Here is a 20,078-nt window from a genome sequence, read left to right on the forward strand (position 1 = left end):
AGCGACATCGGGATGTCATTCGGGCTTGAGAAATGTAGTCGGATGGTGACTAAGAGAGGAAGGTTAGTCCGCACTGAAGGGGTCTCACTCCCTGAAGGAACAATAGCAGACATTGAGGACAGCTACAAGTACCTTGGTATACCACAAGCCAATGGCAACCTCGAACTGGCAACAAGGAAAGTGGCTACGGCCAAATACCTCCAGCGAGTGAGGCAAGTCCTAAGAAGCCAGCTCAATGGCAAGAATAAGACCCGGGCAATAAACAGCTATGCCCTGCCAGTGATCAGATACCCTGCAGGAATAATAAGGTGGCCAAAGGAAGAGATTCAGACCACGGACGTTAAGACCCGAAAGCTCCTAACCATGCATGGAGGGTTCCATCCCAAATCCAGCACCCTGAGACTGTACGCAAGCCGAAAGGAAGGAGGCCGGGGACTAGTGAGTGTGAGAGCCACTGTCCAGGATGAAACATCCAAGCTCCATGAATACATCAAGGAGAAGGCTCAAACGGATGACGTACTCAGAGAATGTCTCAGACAATGGGGAACAGAAGATGAGGCGCTGGAAGAGGGACCATCATGGGAGGACAAGCCCCTACACGGGATGTACCACCGGACCATAACTGAAGTGGCTGATCTCAAGAAGTCCTATCAGTGGCTAGAGAGGGCTGGCCTGAAGGACAGCACAGAGGCACTCATCCTGGCTGCTCAGGAGCAGGCCTTGAGAACCAGAGCCATCGAGGCCCAGATATACCACACCAGACAAGACCCAAGGTGTAGGTTGTGCAAAGAGGCACCTGAGACGATCCAACACATAACTGCAGGGTGTAAGGTGCTGGCAGGAAAAGCCTACATGGAACGCCATAACCAGGTGGCTGGCATAGTCTACCGAAACATCTGTGCGGAGTATGGATTGGAAACCCCAAGGTCAAAATGGGAAACACCACAGAAGGTGGTGGAGAATGACAGAGCGAAGATCCTGTGGGACTTCCAGATCCAGACTGACAAGATGGTAATGGCGAACCAACCAGATATCGTGATCATAGATAAAGGGCAGAGGAAAGCCGTTGTAGTGGATGTAGCGGTCCCAAGTGATGGAAACATCAGGAAGAAGGAACATGAGAAACTCGAGAAATACCAAGGGCTCAGAGAGGAGCTGGAGAGAGCCTGGAAGGTAAAGGTGACAGTCGTGCCTGTGGTGGTCGGAGCACTCGGGGCAGTGACCCCCAAACTAGATGAGTGGTTGCAACAGATCCCGGGAACAACATCGGACATCTCAGTCCAGAAATGTGCAGTGCTGGGAACAGCAAGGATACTGCGCAGAACCCTCAAGCTTCCTGGCCTCTGGTAGAGGACCCGAGCTGAATGAGGGACGGACACCACCCGAGGGGTGAGATGAGGATTTTTTTTTATGTGTGTGTGTGTATGTATATAATATATATATGTGTGCGTATTCCTTATGTCATCAGTATTTAGTTGTTTAGCCTGTCACTTTATATCGCTGACAGTTAAACAAAGATACATTACTGTACTGTTTGCAAAATATTTTTTTTTTCAGACTTTAAAAATTGGACAATTTTCCACTGCACATCTGATCTTCTCACAAATAGCACTAATGTGCCACAACACACATGTTGGGAATCAGTCACTGCATAGGGCCATCACCCACTGTAATGGTGAGGCCACCATTGTCATGAATTAACAGCATCAGCAAACTCCAATCCTCAAGGGCTACTTGTCCTGCATCCTGCCTGTTTACCATCTCTTCCTGCTGCAACACCTGCAAACCTGATTCAAATTCAAATTCTGATTCAAATAAAATCATTAATTCACTAGGAAGCTCTACAAGAGCCTGATAACTAAGATTAAAACCTAAAACATTCAGGATAGTTCTCCTCGAGGACTGGAGTTTACCACCCATGATGTAGACCTTTAAAGATGAGTGCAAACAGACACGGAAAGATGTGTCCAAGTTCTGACAGTGAATAATTGCATGTTTGAAGAAGTAACCCTCTTCATACTGTTATAGGATTATGGCTCCCTAACTTTTTGAACATATCACAAGCACCACAAGTTTAAAGTCTTTGGATTCCTTACTAAAGACGGAGAGATGTGACTGCAGCTTCTTTGTCTAAATAAGGAGCTCAGCACCAGTCGACTCAGTGCAGCCTGAAGCCATGAATGCTTTTGCCTTTGTCTCTGTGTGTGCGTGGGTGTGTGTAGCCGGTCAATAGAGAATTTGAGGAACCCCCACCCCCCACTCCCTAAAATAACCTAATTGAACCACTTATGAGCCGCATACTTAATATCACCCGAATAAAATTCATTTTTGTTAAATCTTTCTCTCCCTCTCTCTCTCTCTCTTAGTTATATAATTTATTCACTAATCTTAAGAGGGCCTAAACTTTGACCCAACGAGGTCCTGAAATATTTTTCAATTTTCCAAAATGTTCTCATTAGGTGACTTACATGCATAACACCACGACTGTAATTTTATGCGTTAAAGGTTGTGCATTTACAGAAATCATCTATTCTGGGCCTCCTTAAGAGGAAGGAGAGTAGGTGAAATGCACTTTACTTTTTTGTAAGCTATTGTTTCAATCCATCCATTCCATCCATCCTTTTTGCGAACCGCTGAATCCTCACTAGGGTTGCGTGGCTGCTGGAGCCTATCCCAGCCGTCTTCGGGCAGTAGGCGGGGACACCCTGAACCGGTTGCCAGCTAATCGCAGGGCACACAGAAATGAACAACCATGCCCGCTCACATTCACACCTAGGGACAATTTAGTGTGTTCAATCAGTCTGCCATGCATGTTTTTGGAATTCAATAGTACCGGTACCTGAAATAGCAAACACGACCACGACCCTGATGACTGATAAGACGGTGCTCGTACTTTTGATGTTCTGTGTCTCCCTCTAGTGACTACTTGTTGTACTGCACACAACCTGCCTTTCAGACAAAACCAGATTTTGACTTAATGCACTTTTATATACTACGAATAAATGTCGGTTACCGGGACAATGATATCCATCATAATCTTAGATATCACATAAATTTTGTTATCTAAACGTGCCCGAAGGACTCTCAGTGGAAAGGCATTGTGTTTTCCAGTAACATTTCTATTCTCAGTATTACAGAATGAATGCATTATAAAGGTGCATAATCTAATTGCACCTTTTGTCGATGAATGAATCAACTCTCTGCTAAAGAAAATGCAACAATATCACAACATAATATAAATCAGGAAGTATGCTCTGGTGATAATGGCACTCATCAGCTGATTCTGTGGCCTACTCGTAATAGGTTTTAAAATATTTTTGTAATAACCACTTCTCAAGATGATTATGTTCCTGGTGGCACTACTTGTTCAAAATCAAGGCAATGATTTTTTCATAAAAGCCTTTGAAAAGGACAATGTGACAGTGACAACTTCAAGGCTTTAAATGCAGCCTTTGAAAGGATTCAGCTAGTTTCCAAAAGTACAAGTGTCCAGGTGATGTTAATGAATTAAAATCCTCATTGGTGAAATACATGCCTCACCTTGATCCTAAATTTCTTCCTCTCCCCTGTGATGCTGTTGAGTGCCAGTTGGCCATACCAACGACTTGTCGTCACAGCCCACCACACCCAGTCAGCCACACAGCCAAGCAGAAGAAACAAACGCTCTCTAACCAGCACATGGCACCAGCACATGTAAAATACAATATTTTCCTATCTTGCAATTCATTCAAAGTGACAGGGATCACTGGTCAAATGTGTCATGTGGCAGATAAAGAACACTTCCATTTTACACTCAAATTAGTATTTGCTCTTGTAAATCATAATTACCCGATCATTGGGATGCCCACTACCAGCCACGATTGGCTACAGCCATTTTGCTGGGGGTGCATAACATCAACAAACAAAATCCAACATTGCAGGGTTAACTTCTTGCAAAAATCAATTTAATTCCATAAACATCTATCTTGACATACAGTACAGCATTCAATTCAAATCGGATAATTATATCTACACACTCGACGAAATAAACAAAATAACAAGGCAAATTGAACCAAAAACTCATAATAATTCTACCGATATTGATTTCTCCTTTGCCCATGTCTCGAGACAAGTTATAAAGCACATTATGGAACCAGAAGTATTTTGCATTTCACATGAATATTGCTCTTTTCATTCATATTAAAGATCCCACCCACCACAGACTTTCAACGTTTTAGGCCAGACACACACTATTGCTTTGTTTGTTTATCAGCAGACACTGAAAAAGAAGGTAAACCCCAATTGAGATTAAAGTTCTACATGGACACTTAAAAGTTACGCACGATCAAAGTGTGTGTCGGAGGGTGGGAGGGGCGGGGACATGGATTATTTTGTCAAATAATACACATAATGCATACACTAAAAGGCAACAATTTTATTTTGTCGATTTTACACAAGAAAACCTGTAGTGAGACTTCACTTACACGTAATTGAATACCGTAATTACGAGTAAACGAATATAAATCAGAAGCACCTTATCATTATTTCACATTAAGTGTGCCACAATGGTAATATTACCCGACCCAACCCCCCCCCCCCCCCGTCCCCCCGCTCCCAATCAAAAAGACAACATCTTAAGACTGGCGATGCTCACATAAATAACGGACAATTCATGATGCACTCTCAACCGGGATAGAAAACAGGCTTGCGCGATTCCCCAATTCCCCAACCCATCGCTGGTTAAAAAAAAAAAAAAAAAACAATAACTGTCCGTGGATTACCTTATTTTGTGAGACGACAAAAATGAAGTCTGGTTAAGAGGATCAGAGACAAGTTACCACAGCACGGTCACCTGCACGCATGGACGATTCGGGTGTTGAAAAAAATAATAACAAATAAAAAGGGAGCTGAATGTTTACACGGGATTGCGTCACACACTCACACCTACACAGACCGAATTTGAGTAAAACAATCTCCCACTTTATTTGACAATTGTCTTTCAAAAAGAAACTTACATGCTCTCTTGAGGGGCAAGCCTGTCTGTCTCCGCTGTCCTGCGTGGGTCCTTCCCACGCGAGCTGCCGGCAGACGGGGATTGACTTTTAAAGTTTACAGGCTCGTGCTGGTGCAAACAGAAGAGGAAAAAAAAGTAGTCCCTCCGCTCTTTTTGCTGCCGGACTCTCTTCTGAGAGCGAGTGCTTTAATTGGTGGACTAGTGGAAGCATCAGAGGTGCGGTGGGGGTGTCACTCGCTGCCCCGACTCGCCTCTTGACGTCACGACCCCGCCTAAAGAATATCAAAGGTGTGATGTCATCGCCTCGTGCGGCGCACGTACTTCTATAATTTTGCTTGTGCGTGTGTGTGCTCCCGTGTGTATAATGTGAGAGCCCTAGCCCCCAGCTGAGTGTTCGCTAAAAAGTCAAGAATGCTCTGCTTACGATTCATCATGGTGGGAGGACAGAACCAGAGGAGGAGTGAAGACTGAAGAGAGGGAGGACCGAGAAGGGATGGAAAGAAGGAGAAGAAAGAGAAGAAATCGGACAAAAAAAGAGGATTAAGATTTAGGGAGTCATGACTCTCTGGAAACGCCATGAAAATTGTACTTATAAACGCTAACCCCTGTTTAGTGTGTGCGTGTGTGTGCGTGCGTGTGTGTGTGTGTGTGTGTGCGTGTGTGTGTGCGCGCGCGTGTGTGTGCGCGCGCGTGTGTGTGTTGTATTAATTACAGCCAGATGTTTGCTGTTGGGCTTGTGAGCCAGGCGGTCAGTGACATCACCCATGTGGAGTTTTTAGAAGTTACATTAGCAGATCTCACACGCAATAATATTTTTTTGTGACTGATGCGGCTTTTTCCAGAAATGGCAAGGACAGGAATAGCAATGATCCATCTAATTGATGAGAAGCTTTTATCGAGATACATATAGGTGCAGTCAAGGCGAGGTTCAGTGTTTTCATTTACAGTATCTGCTTGAAGCACTCTCAGAAATAGGCTACAGTTTTGCACTTTTCAAGCGCTGTTGTAAATGATATATAGTTGCAAGTGCACACACGGCAGTATATGATCTCGCTTAAAAAATATAGTCGCTAGCCCGTCGACTCATTACAAACCAATGTCGGTTTGTGACTTTTGTGACTCTGGGTGTGCAATCTGTCTGCAAAACGCCTGACTAAGTACTAAGACTGACCTGTGAGAGCCAGAGAGGGAGGAAATACACAAAAGAAAGGAACAATCGAAGAAGAAATAGGACTCGTGGCTGATTGAAATTGGTGCGAGAAAAACAAGGTGACAAGCAAGAACAGCAAAGGGCAAAGAGCCTCGATAAAGTAACAGATGATCTAATGATTGTGAATAAGGTCAACTTTATGTATTATAATCAATTGGACGCAACAAGCAAAACAAAGCAGAAACATTTGCAATTGTTGTAAAAAGTATCCATCCATCCATTATCTGAAATGTTTTATCCTATAATTTGTCTTTGTTTGCCAGTTAAGGAAAGTAAAGAGGTTCAATGTTTGACTGGAAGTGATTGTTTAAAATTCTCCTAAGGCCTCTTGTCATTCTGCCTCTTGTTCAAGGTGTTGTGCATAAATATATGAAGCTGTACATGAGCCAGACGTGAAATGGCATCCTTCCCTGAGCTGCCGCACACATTAACATACATTAACTCTTGTATACAGGCTTTTTACAAATATGTCACTTTCTGATCTGCTAATATAACTTCTAAAAACTCCACATGGGTGATGTCACTTTTTTGGGTGGGCAAATCAAATATGCCACATTCGTTTTTCTTGCTGTCTCAACTAATCCCGCTTTTGCCTCCAAGTCAAAGGCACTCAACACACATAAACCTTGATCCCGTATAACCAACTGGAATAGATGTGGAAAAATGTTACTCATTAAAAGGAGGACCACTTTTAGACTTGTGAAATATAAAGGAGCTTTATGACCACTTAAAAGCCGGCAAATCAGTCACGCTTAAACAGCAGTGGAAGCAAATAAAGTACATTGGACTTCAATCGTTCGGTCAAACGTAAGACAATTACCATTAAAGCATCACAATGTGGATAGGTGAATCAAGTCTCACAATGGACGTTTTAATATTTTGGGTGATGCATCTTTTAACGATTCAGATGATGATCGACATTTAATTTGGAACTCTGCATACACGTAAAAGTTTTTAGAACACAGCGTCAACTCGGCCAGCTGTTGCACCACCCATAGCCCGTCACATCATAACACAATGAAAAGAGGGTATTTGTGCCTGCGCTATGACAAAGCAGTCTTGTAACTTGGAAGAAAGTGTCAAATAAGGGCCCGAGAGGGTGTCAGAAAATGTGAATCATACGACACTTATCAATGGCTGCATTAGTGGTTGTAATACATGAGCTGTGAAAAATGACTTTGGACCAATAATTTCTAAAAAAAAAGTACAGAATGCTGTACAATGCACATGATGGACTGTTGACAAAAAACATACAGCGATTTGAATTTTGCACGCAACTATCAGGAGCATCTCTGCAGGTTCATCAGAAGGCCCTTTGCCTACATTTGAACTCTGTCACTATATGACGGCTCAAAGTCGGATCTCGTTTAATGCCTTGTCTTGATGAAAAAGATGCTTTTCTGTTTTAACAAAATGCAATTTGAATTTGAAACCTCATCTGCAGTCGCCTTTACTGTATCTGCAGGACTATCACAAAGAGAAATTATTAGTAATTTGTGACTCTGCGGTAAGGTTTCATTGAAAGCAAGGGGGTTGTTAAAAAACCTGCATCAAGCAGCATGGTTTTATTGTGTTGTCAAAATCTCCGACCCTTGAATAACCCCTGCCTGTCAGGAAAATGCCACACCTTTCTACCTGTCAATCTACAACAAAAAATGACATCCTATTAAACACAATCATGACACAGAACCAACAATCTAAGCAAAGCAAAACAAATGCAACATAGCCAACAGAATCACGCTGCGAGAGACCCACAGTCCGCTGTCATGAAACCAAAACACAACTAAAAAATACGCAGCCCCACACTTACTGCGCATTCCTCAAGCTGCTACCACAAGCGCTGTGTCATGTACGATGATAAGTTGAGATGCTAATACAACGAGGGAGCAGCGATCATAGTAACTCACCGCATTGAAGCCTCGGACGTCTCTCAACAGGGTGAGTCACAACAGCCGAGGACTTCCGATTTCCTCTTTGGTTGCAGTGTCCACTTAATGAGGACTGTGGTCAGTGTGCATATCAGTATGTGTGAGGTTCGCAATCCATCTGAGTGAGCTGTGGATGATGATTGTCATTTGCAGTCAAACACCATCTATTTACGTTTCAGGAGTCTGACCTCTTTTTTAATGGAAAAAATATTGGTTTCGCATTGATAATTTACATCCTTTTAATGATCACGTTTATATGGCTATTTGTTGCTGGGTAGAATTTATGGGGTATACTTGTTCTGTCCATGAGTGTGCTGTAATTGTCCATTGCAGCTGACTTGGTGAATGGTGGATTACATCATGGAGCGATCACTTGTCAATCGCAGGGCATGTGGGCACGTTGACTTCACAAACATCTCCTATATGTGAATCCCGGAAAAATGGAAGTCGCTATTCACACTGGTTCCCTTGGTTACTTGGCACTCAGACAGCACTGCGACACCACAAATGAAAAAACAGGGAAAGGTGGCATCAGCACAATTCCACTCATGTCAAACACACACACAAAAAGAATAAACAGCGCTTTGGTATTGGGTAAGTGTTTGACTACACAGTAAGACAAAGATTAAAATATTTCCTCATGCATATAAAATGTATTTTCCTGTAGCATCAAACCAGGCTAAAAAGTTTAATACACACATGTAATGAAAAGCAACACAACTTTAAATATAGCTACAGGACAGAGTAAAACTGCATTGTCTTCCAGTAAGTAGCAAAACCCCACATAATGTAGGTTCCTTTCAAAGATTAAATAAACACTTGACTCTTGTTTGGAAAAAGAGGCCAGTACCATTGGGACATTTACTTTAGCGACTCCTACATGGGTGCCTTTGCACTCCCTGGCCATATTAAGACAATCACACAGATTGGACAAGACGGTTGACAAATCGGGAGGGACAGAAATCTGGACCTTTTCCAAGACGAATTGATGTTTGGAGTTCATTTATCCAGAGCAATGAGTGTGTGTTCAAGCGTATTCATACACTAGGGAAAAAAAAGATGTTGAATTTACTCCCTTTTATTTCATCGAGTAGTTACATGAAATGAAATCACCTGGATCCAGATACAAGTAGAAGATACAACCATTTAAAAAAATGTATCTGGATGCATATGATTTTATTTTTCACTTGACAAAATAAAAACTACCTAAGTTCAACGTGCTACTTTTTCTATGTACCGGTACCTGTGCAAGTGTACATTTATGTGTCTGCACGGTGCACATGTGTTTCCCCAGTAGGAGACGTGACAACACAACATATCAATCCAATCACAGACTCTTTTCGAGGAAAACGCACACATACAAACATTTAAGTAAGCGTGTATTTGTCTAGTTTTGCTTCTGAAACTTGTTGATCTTGATGCCCCGCCAAACACCTGTTAACAAATAGATTACAGAATAGCTTGGGAATGCTCACTCACAAGTCCATTTAAACATTGAGACGCCCTTCTCTATCTACAAACACAGCCTTTTAAGGAAAGATTTCCCTTCCTCTCGCTGCCTGTCGTTCTTCCCCTTTTACACCGTTCATTTCGGTCACCCCCCCCCCCCCTCAACCAACCCCCACCACCACCCCCTGCCCCGCCTCCTCGTATGTGTGCCTTCTTATTTTTTCTTGTCTTTGGCTCTTTCCCCAAGCAAGCAGTATTGAATTCCCTGTTGACCAGCATGCCCCTGTCGGTTCTTGTTGAACTAAGCCGCGAAGAGGATCCGTGAGAGACCAGTTGAGGAGGAGGGTAAAGCCAACAAACAAGAGATGCAGATTGGATTATGGAAAATGTTTTTGAGGTCCTGGTTTCTGTAGAGTGACAGTACGGTATGGTTTTGTTATGTCCCCGGATCCTAGGGAGAAACACACACCATTAAATTCACTTCAAAGCAAATACTGAAGACGGGGGTGCACTAAGACTCGGATGGCCAGATGAGCTCCAGCAGTTTTGCCCTTTTAAGGGGGCGGAGGGATGCAGGAAGCAGCTATGAATGACTGATCTCTCTTTCATTTGTTCCCCCTCTCCTCCATCTCGCCTCCTGTGAATCTATCGTTCTTGCTCGAAGTCTTCCACGATGAATCCATTTCCTTTGTCGCATAGAATACTAAGGCACAGGTCATAAATGTAAATACCGACCCACAGAGAGATTAGATGATAACACAATGACATCAACATGACCCCAGTGGATCACTGACCAATCGCATGTGTGTGATTTGCTGTATGTGCATCATCTCGCACATGATGACAAAGAGGTATACATGCGCCTCAAACAAACATAGCACACCTGCGTGACTAAAGCGCTGCTTGTGAGTTTGTGTGCGTCATCGTGTCTGGTTGTGTGTTTCCAGACGACCTTTGTATTAGTCTGGCCATACGAGTGTGTGATAAGATGTAAAGTGACACCAAATCTCTAGTCTTGCATCTGGATTCACTGGAAGCTCGTATAAAGGGGAAAGAATAATGACCTCATGCAAGATTAACAGAAGCATGCAGTGAAAATGTCTGGATGTGATGAACTCCCTGGTGCGCGTTTGTCCATCCATACAAGCAACCCCGACAGCAAAGAATCCAAGTAGTATCATACCCGGTGCGAAATGTCAAACATCTCAGTAACTGTCCAATCACGTTGAACATTTTGTTTTAAGTATCTGCCATTCACCAAAGAGCTTCTATCATCTGTTTTTGTTTCAGTTTATTTTGTGGCTGCTCTGTTATATACCGCTTTAACTTTTACCACACTGGATGGACTGGCACTGTGCTGCTGATCTCACTCGCTTCTACTGGTTGGAATGCACTTTCAGAATGCACTACCATAAACTGAAGAAAATATGACAAGACCTAACCATAAAAAATAGCAGCGGCCGGTATGGAATTGATTGATTGTGGTGTATTGGCCTCGGAAAGCCACTCTTTCCTATGTGTTTCTTCTCAGTCTGGATAATATGCTTGAGATGTATGTTGCAGTGCCCAAGCAAAGCCTCGACTTCTGTTCTGCATGGTAGCCAGCATGGGAGTGTACTGTACTAGCTTGTCCTTGTTATCGAAAGGAACTGGTACATTAGTTCATAATCAACTGTGATGCAGTTTCCAAGCTATTCTAAACATGTTTTCTTAATGTTTGGTTTCTTGTTTTTTTTTTTTAAACATCTTCAGTAAAAGAAGGTACAAATTGATTCGGATCAACCGTGCATTTGAATGGACTACTTGTTTGTCATTGACCATTTTAGTTTACTTTTGGGTCCTCTTCCATTATAGATGGTATGGAACAAGTAATCCAAGCTGTATTAGGTGATTTGAGGGGTTTTTTTTTTCATCTCAACTCAACTGTATTTATAGAGCACTTTCAAACATCTATCCAAATCGGCTCGATTAATTCTGAATATGTTTTTATATCAATCAAAATATCTGAAACAAAACTGATAGCCATAAACCATAGCCATTATTTGGAAGCAAACAGAATAACTAGAGCATTAATTTGAAGAGAATTATCTAATAAACAGATAAAAAAATAATAAGGTGTTAAGCTATACAGTATATTAACTTCCAACAGAAAAGGCATCAAGAGAAAATACACATGTAAAAATCATCTTTCTCCCTCGCGCATAACCTATATTGCCATGACTTGTCATTTGTTCTCTCTGTCTCACTATGTGCACTCACAGAGGGTTCAGCAGGAAGGGGATGACATCATATGATCTCATGACTAAAGCAGTTGAGCTCAGCACAGACCTGCAGAGACATGACCTGCAGAGCGGGAGACATGGACACACATGGTGGCACAAAACACATGTTGGATATTGTATTTAGTGTACCCTGCTGGAGATTTAGTGCCTGTGTAATTACATGTGGCATTTTAGCTCCACTTTCTTTTGAGTTCAAGTTGCTGGGAGCCAGACTTACAGACATTCTTATTTAAACCATCATAACCCATTCAGGACAAACTTGATGTCACAGCATTGACAGAAGATTATAATAGCATCGGGTCCATTAGCATCACTGATACGATCTGGGTCCTTTGTTCATTTGATTCTTTGTCATTTCTGGAATATAATTTATAATTCATTATCAATGTCATTGCAGCACGGTTTATGATCATCTACCTCTTTTTCTCTTAATCTGTCTGTCTGTCTGACTGACTGAGTCTAATTCACACTGCAATTTGCCATTCTTTCAACTATTTCTGCATTTGCTGTGGCAACATATTGTGACATAAAATCAGATTCTGTTTGTTTTTGTAGATCTTCGGTTTCCATGGAAAAATACATGTACAATCTATACACTTCCTGATCCACAGTTGTGTCAGAAAATTCCACTCAGCATTTTTCAATCACCTACTTACTGACTTGGGTCTTGATTTGTGCTTTTTTTTTAATTCAGGAAAAAAACAGTAAGATTGACAGTTCAAACCTGCACTTGACAAAGGCTACAACAAGTACGTGTCCTTTTCTTGGAGCTCTTTCGATGTTAAGCTTGCTGTCCAGGTTATGTCCTTTGCACTAACCGAGGACAGAAGAGTGAAATATTTTTTATATGTCAAGAACTGCTCCATTCAGTGAGATATCAAACACCAGGGCCACACTGCAGATCTCTCAACTCAAAGTCAGATCGCAGGTCCACTCATCTGCATCACGGCGCTCTAGTGCATCAATTGCAAGCCAGGCCGCAGCTCAAGGTCGGGTCACTGCCAAAGTCGCTCGAATCACAGACCAGTACGCCAAACGCCAACTCGACATGGAAGTTGAAACGGCACGCATCGAGGCAACACTCTGAAGCAAGAGTGTGGAAGCTAAAGCCGGGCTCGCTGCAGCTGAGGTCCTGGAGGCTGCAGCTGAAGAGATACTTCAGCCCTCTAATCTCATGAAACCAGGCATCCCAGGTACAACACCTCCTCCTATTAGATGTGCATGAGAATTTTTATGGACATGCATTTTCAAGAATGAGATTCTAAAGTGGAAGACAAGGTTGACACTGAGCAGCAGGTTAGTACCATCCAACCCCATACCAAAACGGCCAAGTGAAGCAATCCCAACAGTATGTCTACACGAGCGTCATGTCGACCCCTGCATTCAACGAACCGAATCGACCCTCGTGGAATGATGTTAACGCATGCAGGCCCGACCGTCAGCCTACAACATCACAAACCCCTCAAAGTGATATGTCAGTCCGAGCAGCCTTCTTAGTGCATCCTGACATACTAAAAACATCACAGCAGTTCATGTGAACAAGCCAGAAGATGGCCTTGAGCTCTTATGACAATGCTTACACAAAAACTATACTTCGCCAGAGGAAATTGAGGCATCCCTCTTCGAACGCTTGGAAACATTTCCTAAGATCTCTCATGAAACTCAAATCTATTGCAGGAGTTAGCAGATCTTCTCGAATTGCAATATGCGAAAGACAAAAGCTATTTGCCGGGCCCTAGTTTCCTGGGCACGTCTCGGAAAATAAACCCGATAGTTGAAAAGCTCCCCTATAGCCTCCAAGAGTCATGGGTTAAACAAGGATCAAAATACAACAGGGACTTTCAAGTTGTCTATCCATCCACCTTTCTCCTACTTTGTGCATTGTGTAAATAATCATGCTGAAATGAAAACAGATCCTAGCTTGATATAACCCTTGTGCACTGACTCTAAAGCACAATCATGAACAGACTGAACTATTGCCATCCATCCATTTTATGTTCCATTGTCAGGGGGAAGCTGGAGCCCATTCCAGCTGGTGATAAGCATCCAGTCTACATTACATATTTATGCAAATTCATGACCACCCGGGGTAAAAATAAGGTGGGTCCAGGCCTATGCAGGGCCCCCCAACAGGGACATTCAGGGTTTGGTGACCAAGGATTGAATAGTCCCATGGTCTTGGTCATGCAGTGCTTCAAGAAGAAGTCAGGCAAGTAAACGACTCACCACCTGGAACTTAATCCTGAATAATATAAATAAAATAATAGTTTATGAGTAATTTCATCAATCATAGAAAACAATTCTTTCTGTGTTTATGTTTGTGCTGTTGGTGATATTAGTGAACAACATAGTTTTCCCACATACTGTCAGTTGTGTCTTACAAGCACACAATCTGTTTCTACTGTTCTCCCCTAACTTCGTTTTGACTGCAGGCCTGAAGTCATCAAATACTTTTTTCTAAACTTGGTATTTGTTCACTACAAAGCAATTGGGAAATTGACCCCTTGCGGATTCTCCAGCTGAGCTGTTTTCAATCTTTTTAAGTGTTCTTACACAAAAGGCACACATGGGTTGTTGCACCAAGTTCTGGGCCCCCACTTCATCCTAAACCCTCCGCACTATGCACTCACTGCAATTTATCCTGAAGATGTTTAAATGGTATGTGAATTGCATTGTTTGAAGTTCCAGCTCATAGTATCAGATATCAAAAGTAATGCCTATTAATGACCCCAGTTGACTAAAAGAAAACTATTACTGTAGAATTTGCTTCCTACACGTTACTTACAATTACTAAAGCTCCTGTTAAATAAATGTTTGTAAAAAATCAGAGCACTATAATAGCTAGTAACGAGGGCAATTATGCCATTAACTTGATTTTGATCCAAATATGAGAAAAAGGTTTATTTTTGTTGTTTTTATTTCTTGCTTATTTTGTATTTTGGATATTATTTCACATTACTTTTTCTCTTATTATTCTTTTGATCTTTTTAGCCAGGACAATAAACGATAATTGAATTGAAATTTATTCGAATACAAACTCTTAAAAATTGGGATTCAAATAAGACCCTTTTAAGTGTGTATTAAATTCAAATGAAGTATTTTTTTAATGCTTGTAGATTTTATTGCACATAGAGCAATGCAATGAGGGTAACTAGCATTTTGCAAGGTGGCTGTTGAGGGTAGTCACAAACTATTACCGGTAATTTCATTGTAAAAATATAATTAAAAGACTTTCAACAGCAAAATGTAATTAATCTTGATATTTAAGACATTATTTTTTTTCTGACTGACATATGGAAATAATAGAAAGAAATCTTTAAAATGTTTCAAAGTTCTAAGGCCCCTCAGGCACGGGGCCCTGGTACACCATTTCAATCGGGGCCCTGGTACACCATTTCAATCCTTCTCTACTTAGAACCCCCTGGACAAATACATCGAATGCTCAGATTTTTTTTTCTTTGGCTCTTGTAAGCCGGAATTGACCTTGACCCTTCTGCTTACCTTGGTCCCTGCAAACAACACCCCAGGAAAGATCACATGAACTGCACCCATTTCCGTTTTCACATGAGGTGTTATCAGCCACACCCAGAAGTGCGTGTCTGTGTGTTTCCCCGTCACTGCAGCTCACCAGAATCAAACGCTTACTGAAGGAATACTTTTGGTGTTTGCTCCCTTGAATGCTTCAGAATGTCATCCTTGCCCGTCAGACATAGGAAAGTCTGGAGAGTTTCAGACAAAACAGGATTAGACAAGATATGGCAGTGTCCCAAAGCTGATAGATGACCTTCACATGAGACTCCACAGGAATCCCAGTCAGAGTTCACTCAGTGGCAGCCCATGATGGAGATTAAAATAAGAGTTGTGACTCATTGATCCAGTAATAATGTTCCTCCACAGCCGACACAGATTTACTTGGTGTTTACCAGCAAACTACAGAACATTAAAAGGTATGTGTAGAAGCGCCACAAAGCTACAACCGGTAATTCAATAACAAACAGAGTATGACATCTGGGCAAGCATAATCAATGCATCCTCAGAGATAGAACTTTGTGTTCGGTAGAGTAATTTCAAAGCACATTTCAGATTTGATATTCCTCGCATTCCTTCTGTTGTTTTGCATTAACAAGAGTTCAAGATGAAATCATTGCTTCTCAGTGTGGGGCACAAAGAAGAAAAGAAACAGTACCCAAATTCCATGGTACAATACTGCCCCTCTCTGGACATCTTGTAAACAGACATCCTCTACGATTAATACGGACATAGGAAGAAGTTGCAAGACGTTAATACAATACAGTGACGTTGTTATAATTTTCCGTCCATTCAGTTTCTATACAGATTATCCTCATAATCAAAATAACACGGTGCCAAAATTGAACAAACAAAAAATGGTATCTGGACAATACCGATGCAAAGCATGGTGTGCGCGTGCGCGTGTGTGCGCGTGTGTTTGTGTGTTTTTAGCAGCAAAATGTGAGGGCCACGAAACCGTCATGAGGTCTGGCACAGAACCTGTCAACACCTCAAAACCTAGAATCACTCCTGCTTACATGTACTGGACTATAATTTACTGTCTAAGAATGACAAATCATACACTGTATTTATAAATGTTGTTTGGAAAAATAATCTCGATTAATGTAAAATAATTCATATTCCACGGGATATAACCTGTGTAACAAATGAAGCCGAATCAATTCAGAAATTAAATGCACCAAAACAATATAAATTATTTCGCCATTATTGAAGACAGTAACCAACGTCGCCGACGACGACGACGACGACTTGCTGAATTAAAACTACACATCCCAGAGTTCATTTGAAAAAAAGACTATCGACCTCAAACACATTTAGATCATTAGATTTTTTCTAAAACGTGATTAAGTCAAACGTTCGAATCAAGTCCAGATAACGAATTACGTTTTTTTGTGTCAGAGACGAAGGATGTGAAATTAAGAAAAATATTGGCAACTTTCATGAACATATGACGAGCCGGAAGTACGTTTAACTTCCTTTCCTCCATTCGGTGAGTGCGTGTCGCGTCGCATTATCTTTGACTCAAGAGCAAATTGGAAAAACTTCAGTGTTTTGGGAAGCACAGCGTCCAACATCATATATATAACGTTTATTTGTTTGTTAATTTCCAGATTGCAACAATGGGCCGCCGTCCAGCCCGCTGGTAAGTTGTCTCTTTTTACGCGTCAGGCCACGGCCAGGCAGGCACAGTAAAATGGCAGCGGCTTCCACCCTGCAACATGTGGACTGTGCTTGCTCACGGGCCTTCTGTCTTAAATGCAGCTGGATCCTCGTCTTCCCGAAAATCCTCACTTGATTTTGAACTGTTTCGCTGCAATGGCTCTTGTGTTTGTATCACGTTATCATTTTGTGGCTGCCGCTTTATAGAAACTGATTAAACTGGCGTTACCTAGCCCATATCTAGCGTTAAGCTAACATACCGGTGTGAGACTGTACGGCGCTTATTGGAGTTTGAAGCGTGCTCTGCCATGTGTACTTGAATCAGCGTTATTTTGTATCACTGTGGTACTTTTGTTGACATTTTATGTCTTTTATTGAGAAAAAAACTCGAACGTAAAATGAACGGATAGCCCTTAATTTAGAACAGCGTCTAACTTTTGTTTCTCAACAAGAAAAAAGTATTTGGGAAAAAAAAGTTTCGCTCTCTTATGGTACTTAGGTATGCGGAGACTAGATTTTAGATTTGGTCTGAAATAGACAAATGACGATGTACAAGGGTCTTTGGAAATCCTGTAAATTGTTCATATTAATTTCTTATTAAATAATTATTTTGCCCACATTTGACTGTTGAATGTGTCTTTTAATGGTTGACGATCCCATTTGTCCAATGCCTTCTCCACAGCTACCGGTACTGCAAGAACAAGCCTTACCCAAAGTCTCGATTCTGTAGGGGTGTGCCTGGTGAGTGTTTTACTTTCTTCTCTTTTAAAAGTGAATATTGTTGGTTGAAGGGCTGAATAATTCATCCACATCAGGTAGACATTGCACTGAAATAAAAGGCAATTTTTACATCAAAAGGGTGCAATTTTGGAAACCGTAAAACCCAATTCTTGTAAACATACTAGATCTCAATGCATATTTGTTATAGTCTCTGTATAACTACAGGCCACATGTTTGCATGTCATTTTGTCAGGTGACATGAAACGTTATGTAATGAAGCCACAGATTTATTTGTATTCATCTTTTGTATGACTTGTCGATTTGATGTCATATTTGATTTGTAGAATATTTTAAAGATGTCAGCGAGGACATGAACGTTTACATAAAGTATAAGCTAACATTTGAAGTGCCAGTAGTTATATTAACTGCTTTTCATGGAAGAGGACCATGACAAAATAAATACATATTAAACTGAAATCTAAATATAAAAAAATAAAGTTAACAATTGATTATTTTTCAAGTTTTTTCTAGGCTTAACTGATTGTCAGGGTTGCTCTTGAATATAGTGGGCTGACAGCCGACTCTGCAGTTTATTAAGCCGACTAGACTTGCTGTGGTGCATTTCTGGTGTGCAAAGGCTGCGGACATAAAATCTTTGATTAGTGTAAGTTCTCAGCTGTGACGTGCTGAGTACTCTAAGGGATCATTGAGACATTTTCAAAGAAAATATATTGTAGGAAAATTACCATTTCTGTCGCTAATGATAATCTCGTCAAACAAAATGCTACACATTATTGGTCCTTTTTTTCCTTTAAGATCCCAAAATCAGGATCTTTGACTTGGGCAGGAAGAAGGCCAAGGTGGATGAGTTTCCCCTGTGCGGCCACATGGTCTCCGATGAATATGAGCAGCTCTCCTCGGAAGGTGAGAAATGGTCAGGCCTTTTTGCTCTCTTCCCTCACCTGGATGCAGAATATATTGAGTTGACTGGCCAAAATGTGAAACCACTAATCTGCAAATGGAGAGAGACTGCCCTGGTTTGCTAGCATCAACTCCCTTAAGCGACAGCTTGCTCAAAAGTGAGCATGGTCAATGTCACTATCATTAATGAGTGATTTGTGGCTTTTGGGGATTTCCAGTTTTCCTCAGTCGGTGCTTGTGCCTTAAGTTGAGGCAATATCTTTCCCGCCGCTTGGGTGGGCTGTGTTCTTGCAGCTCTGGAGGCGGCCCGTATCTGTGCTAACAAGTACATGGTGAAGACCTGTGGTAAAGATGGTTTCCACATCCGCATGCGTCTGCATCCTTTCCACGTCATCCGCATCAACAAAATGTTGTCCTGTGCTGGAGCTGACAGGTGAGTGATATTCTGATATATTGTTGATCTCAAATGACCTCGAAGCTGAATTGGCCCCTTTCTGCTTTTAGGCTCCAGACAGGAATGCGTGGTGCTTTTGGGAAGCCACAGGGCACCGTGGCCCGAGTGCACATTGGTCAGGTGATCATGTCTGTGCGTACCAAGGCCCAGAACAAGGAGCACGTGGTTGAAGCCTTGCGTAGAGCCAAGTTCAAGTTCCCCGGCCGCCAGAAGGTATACTCATGTCTCTGTATTCAAGTCAGTTGTAGCGTGAGCGCACTCATCTCTTGTACTCTACAGTTATCATAGAATAATGCAGCTTATTAAGACTGGTCTTGCTGCAGTGCATATCTGGTGTGCAAAGGCTGCAAAGAGCAACTCGTTGGTTTGTGTATGTCCTCAGCTGTGAGGTGCTGAATTCTTTAAAGGGACCACTGAGACAAAGCAATTTTTAGATGCTATTCTTCAGGATTTTGTTGTCATTGATGTATTTTTCTTCTCTTCAGATCCATATCTCCAAGAAATATGGCTTCACCAAGTTCAATGCCTGCGACTTTGATGAGATGATGGCTGAAAAGCGTGTCATTCCTGATGGCTGTGGGGTGAAGTACATCCCCAGTAAAGGACCTCTGTCCCGCTGGAAGGCCCTCCATGCCGTTTAGAGCATCTGTAGCTGTTCATTGACTACAACCAATAAATGTGGCTTTCATTAGAAAAATGTCTGTTTATTCACTTATCGGGTCACAAATGCGGCTTTTATTGTGCAGGTGAACAAATGTGTCGAATTAAGATAATTATTCAGGAATAATGTGTTGATTTATTGTACTCATGGAAAAGGACGAGGATGAACATGTTTTGAATTCTTGAAAAAAATACACTAATTTCAGGCTGTTATTCGTTTATACTTGCCAATTTCCCCATGAAAGCAGACACATTCTTTTGAGTTTTAAGC

General features: G+C 41.7%; 2 protein-coding genes and 2 non-coding genes across 7 annotated transcripts in view; 3 read left to right on the forward strand and 1 right to left on the reverse strand.

The window, feature by feature from the left end:
- flna (filamin A, alpha (actin binding protein 280)) overlaps positions 1-5,360 on the reverse strand; it is a 49,664-nt gene extending 44,304 nt beyond the window's left edge. For 2 of the 3 annotated variants that reach the window (XM_052058252.1, XM_052058251.1), the window contains exon 1: positions 4,995-5,360. The gene's annotated coding sequence lies outside the window, so the exon portion shown is untranslated. The remainder of the gene's footprint in view (positions 1-4,994) is intronic. The other variant, XM_052058253.1, reaches the window with a different exon arrangement.
- Positions 5,361-16,881: 11,521 nt separating this feature from the next.
- rpl10 (ribosomal protein L10) lies at positions 16,882-19,844 on the forward strand. 2 transcript variants are annotated; one of them, XM_052058316.1, is made up of 6 exons: positions 16,882-17,035; positions 17,735-17,793; positions 18,589-18,696; positions 18,988-19,126; positions 19,198-19,360; positions 19,633-19,844. In XM_052058316.1, exons 1-6 carry the CDS (start codon positions 17,013-17,015, stop codon positions 19,786-19,788), a joined length of 648 nt encoding a protein of 215 aa, XP_051914276.1. In that variant the 5' UTR covers positions 16,882-17,012; the 3' UTR covers positions 19,789-19,844. The 2 variants fall into 2 exon arrangements, with proteins under 2 accessions (XP_051914276.1, XP_051914275.1); XM_052058315.1 differs by lacking the exon at positions 16,882-17,035 and adding an exon at positions 17,194-17,219.
- LOC127596906 (small nucleolar RNA SNORA70) lies at positions 18,356-18,489 on the forward strand. Its single transcript, XR_007961595.1, has one exon. It is a non-coding gene; the product is annotated as a small nucleolar RNA SNORA70 (small nucleolar RNA).
- Positions 19,440-19,571, forward strand: LOC127596908 (small nucleolar RNA SNORA70). Its single transcript, XR_007961596.1, has one exon. It is a non-coding gene; the product is annotated as a small nucleolar RNA SNORA70 (small nucleolar RNA).
- Positions 19,845-20,078: the final 234 nt, after the last annotated feature.

The sequence above is a fragment of the Hippocampus zosterae genome, chromosome 2, assembly GCF_025434085.1.
Source record: "Hippocampus zosterae strain Florida chromosome 2, ASM2543408v3, whole genome shotgun sequence".
Lineage (NCBI taxonomy): Eukaryota > Metazoa > Chordata > Actinopteri > Syngnathiformes > Syngnathidae > Hippocampus > Hippocampus zosterae.

Coding starts and splice junctions, on each gene's coding strand:
- rpl10 (XM_052058316.1), top strand. CDS start 17,013: ATGGGCCGCCGTCCAGCCCGCTG. Junction 17,794..18,588: donor ATTCTGTAGGGGTGTGCCTG/GTGAGTGTTTTA, acceptor TTTTCCTTTAAG/ATCCCAAAATCAGGATCTTT. Junction 19,127..19,197: donor TCCTGTGCTGGAGCTGACAG/GTGAGTGATATT, acceptor TTCTGCTTTTAG/GCTCCAGACAGGAATGCGTG.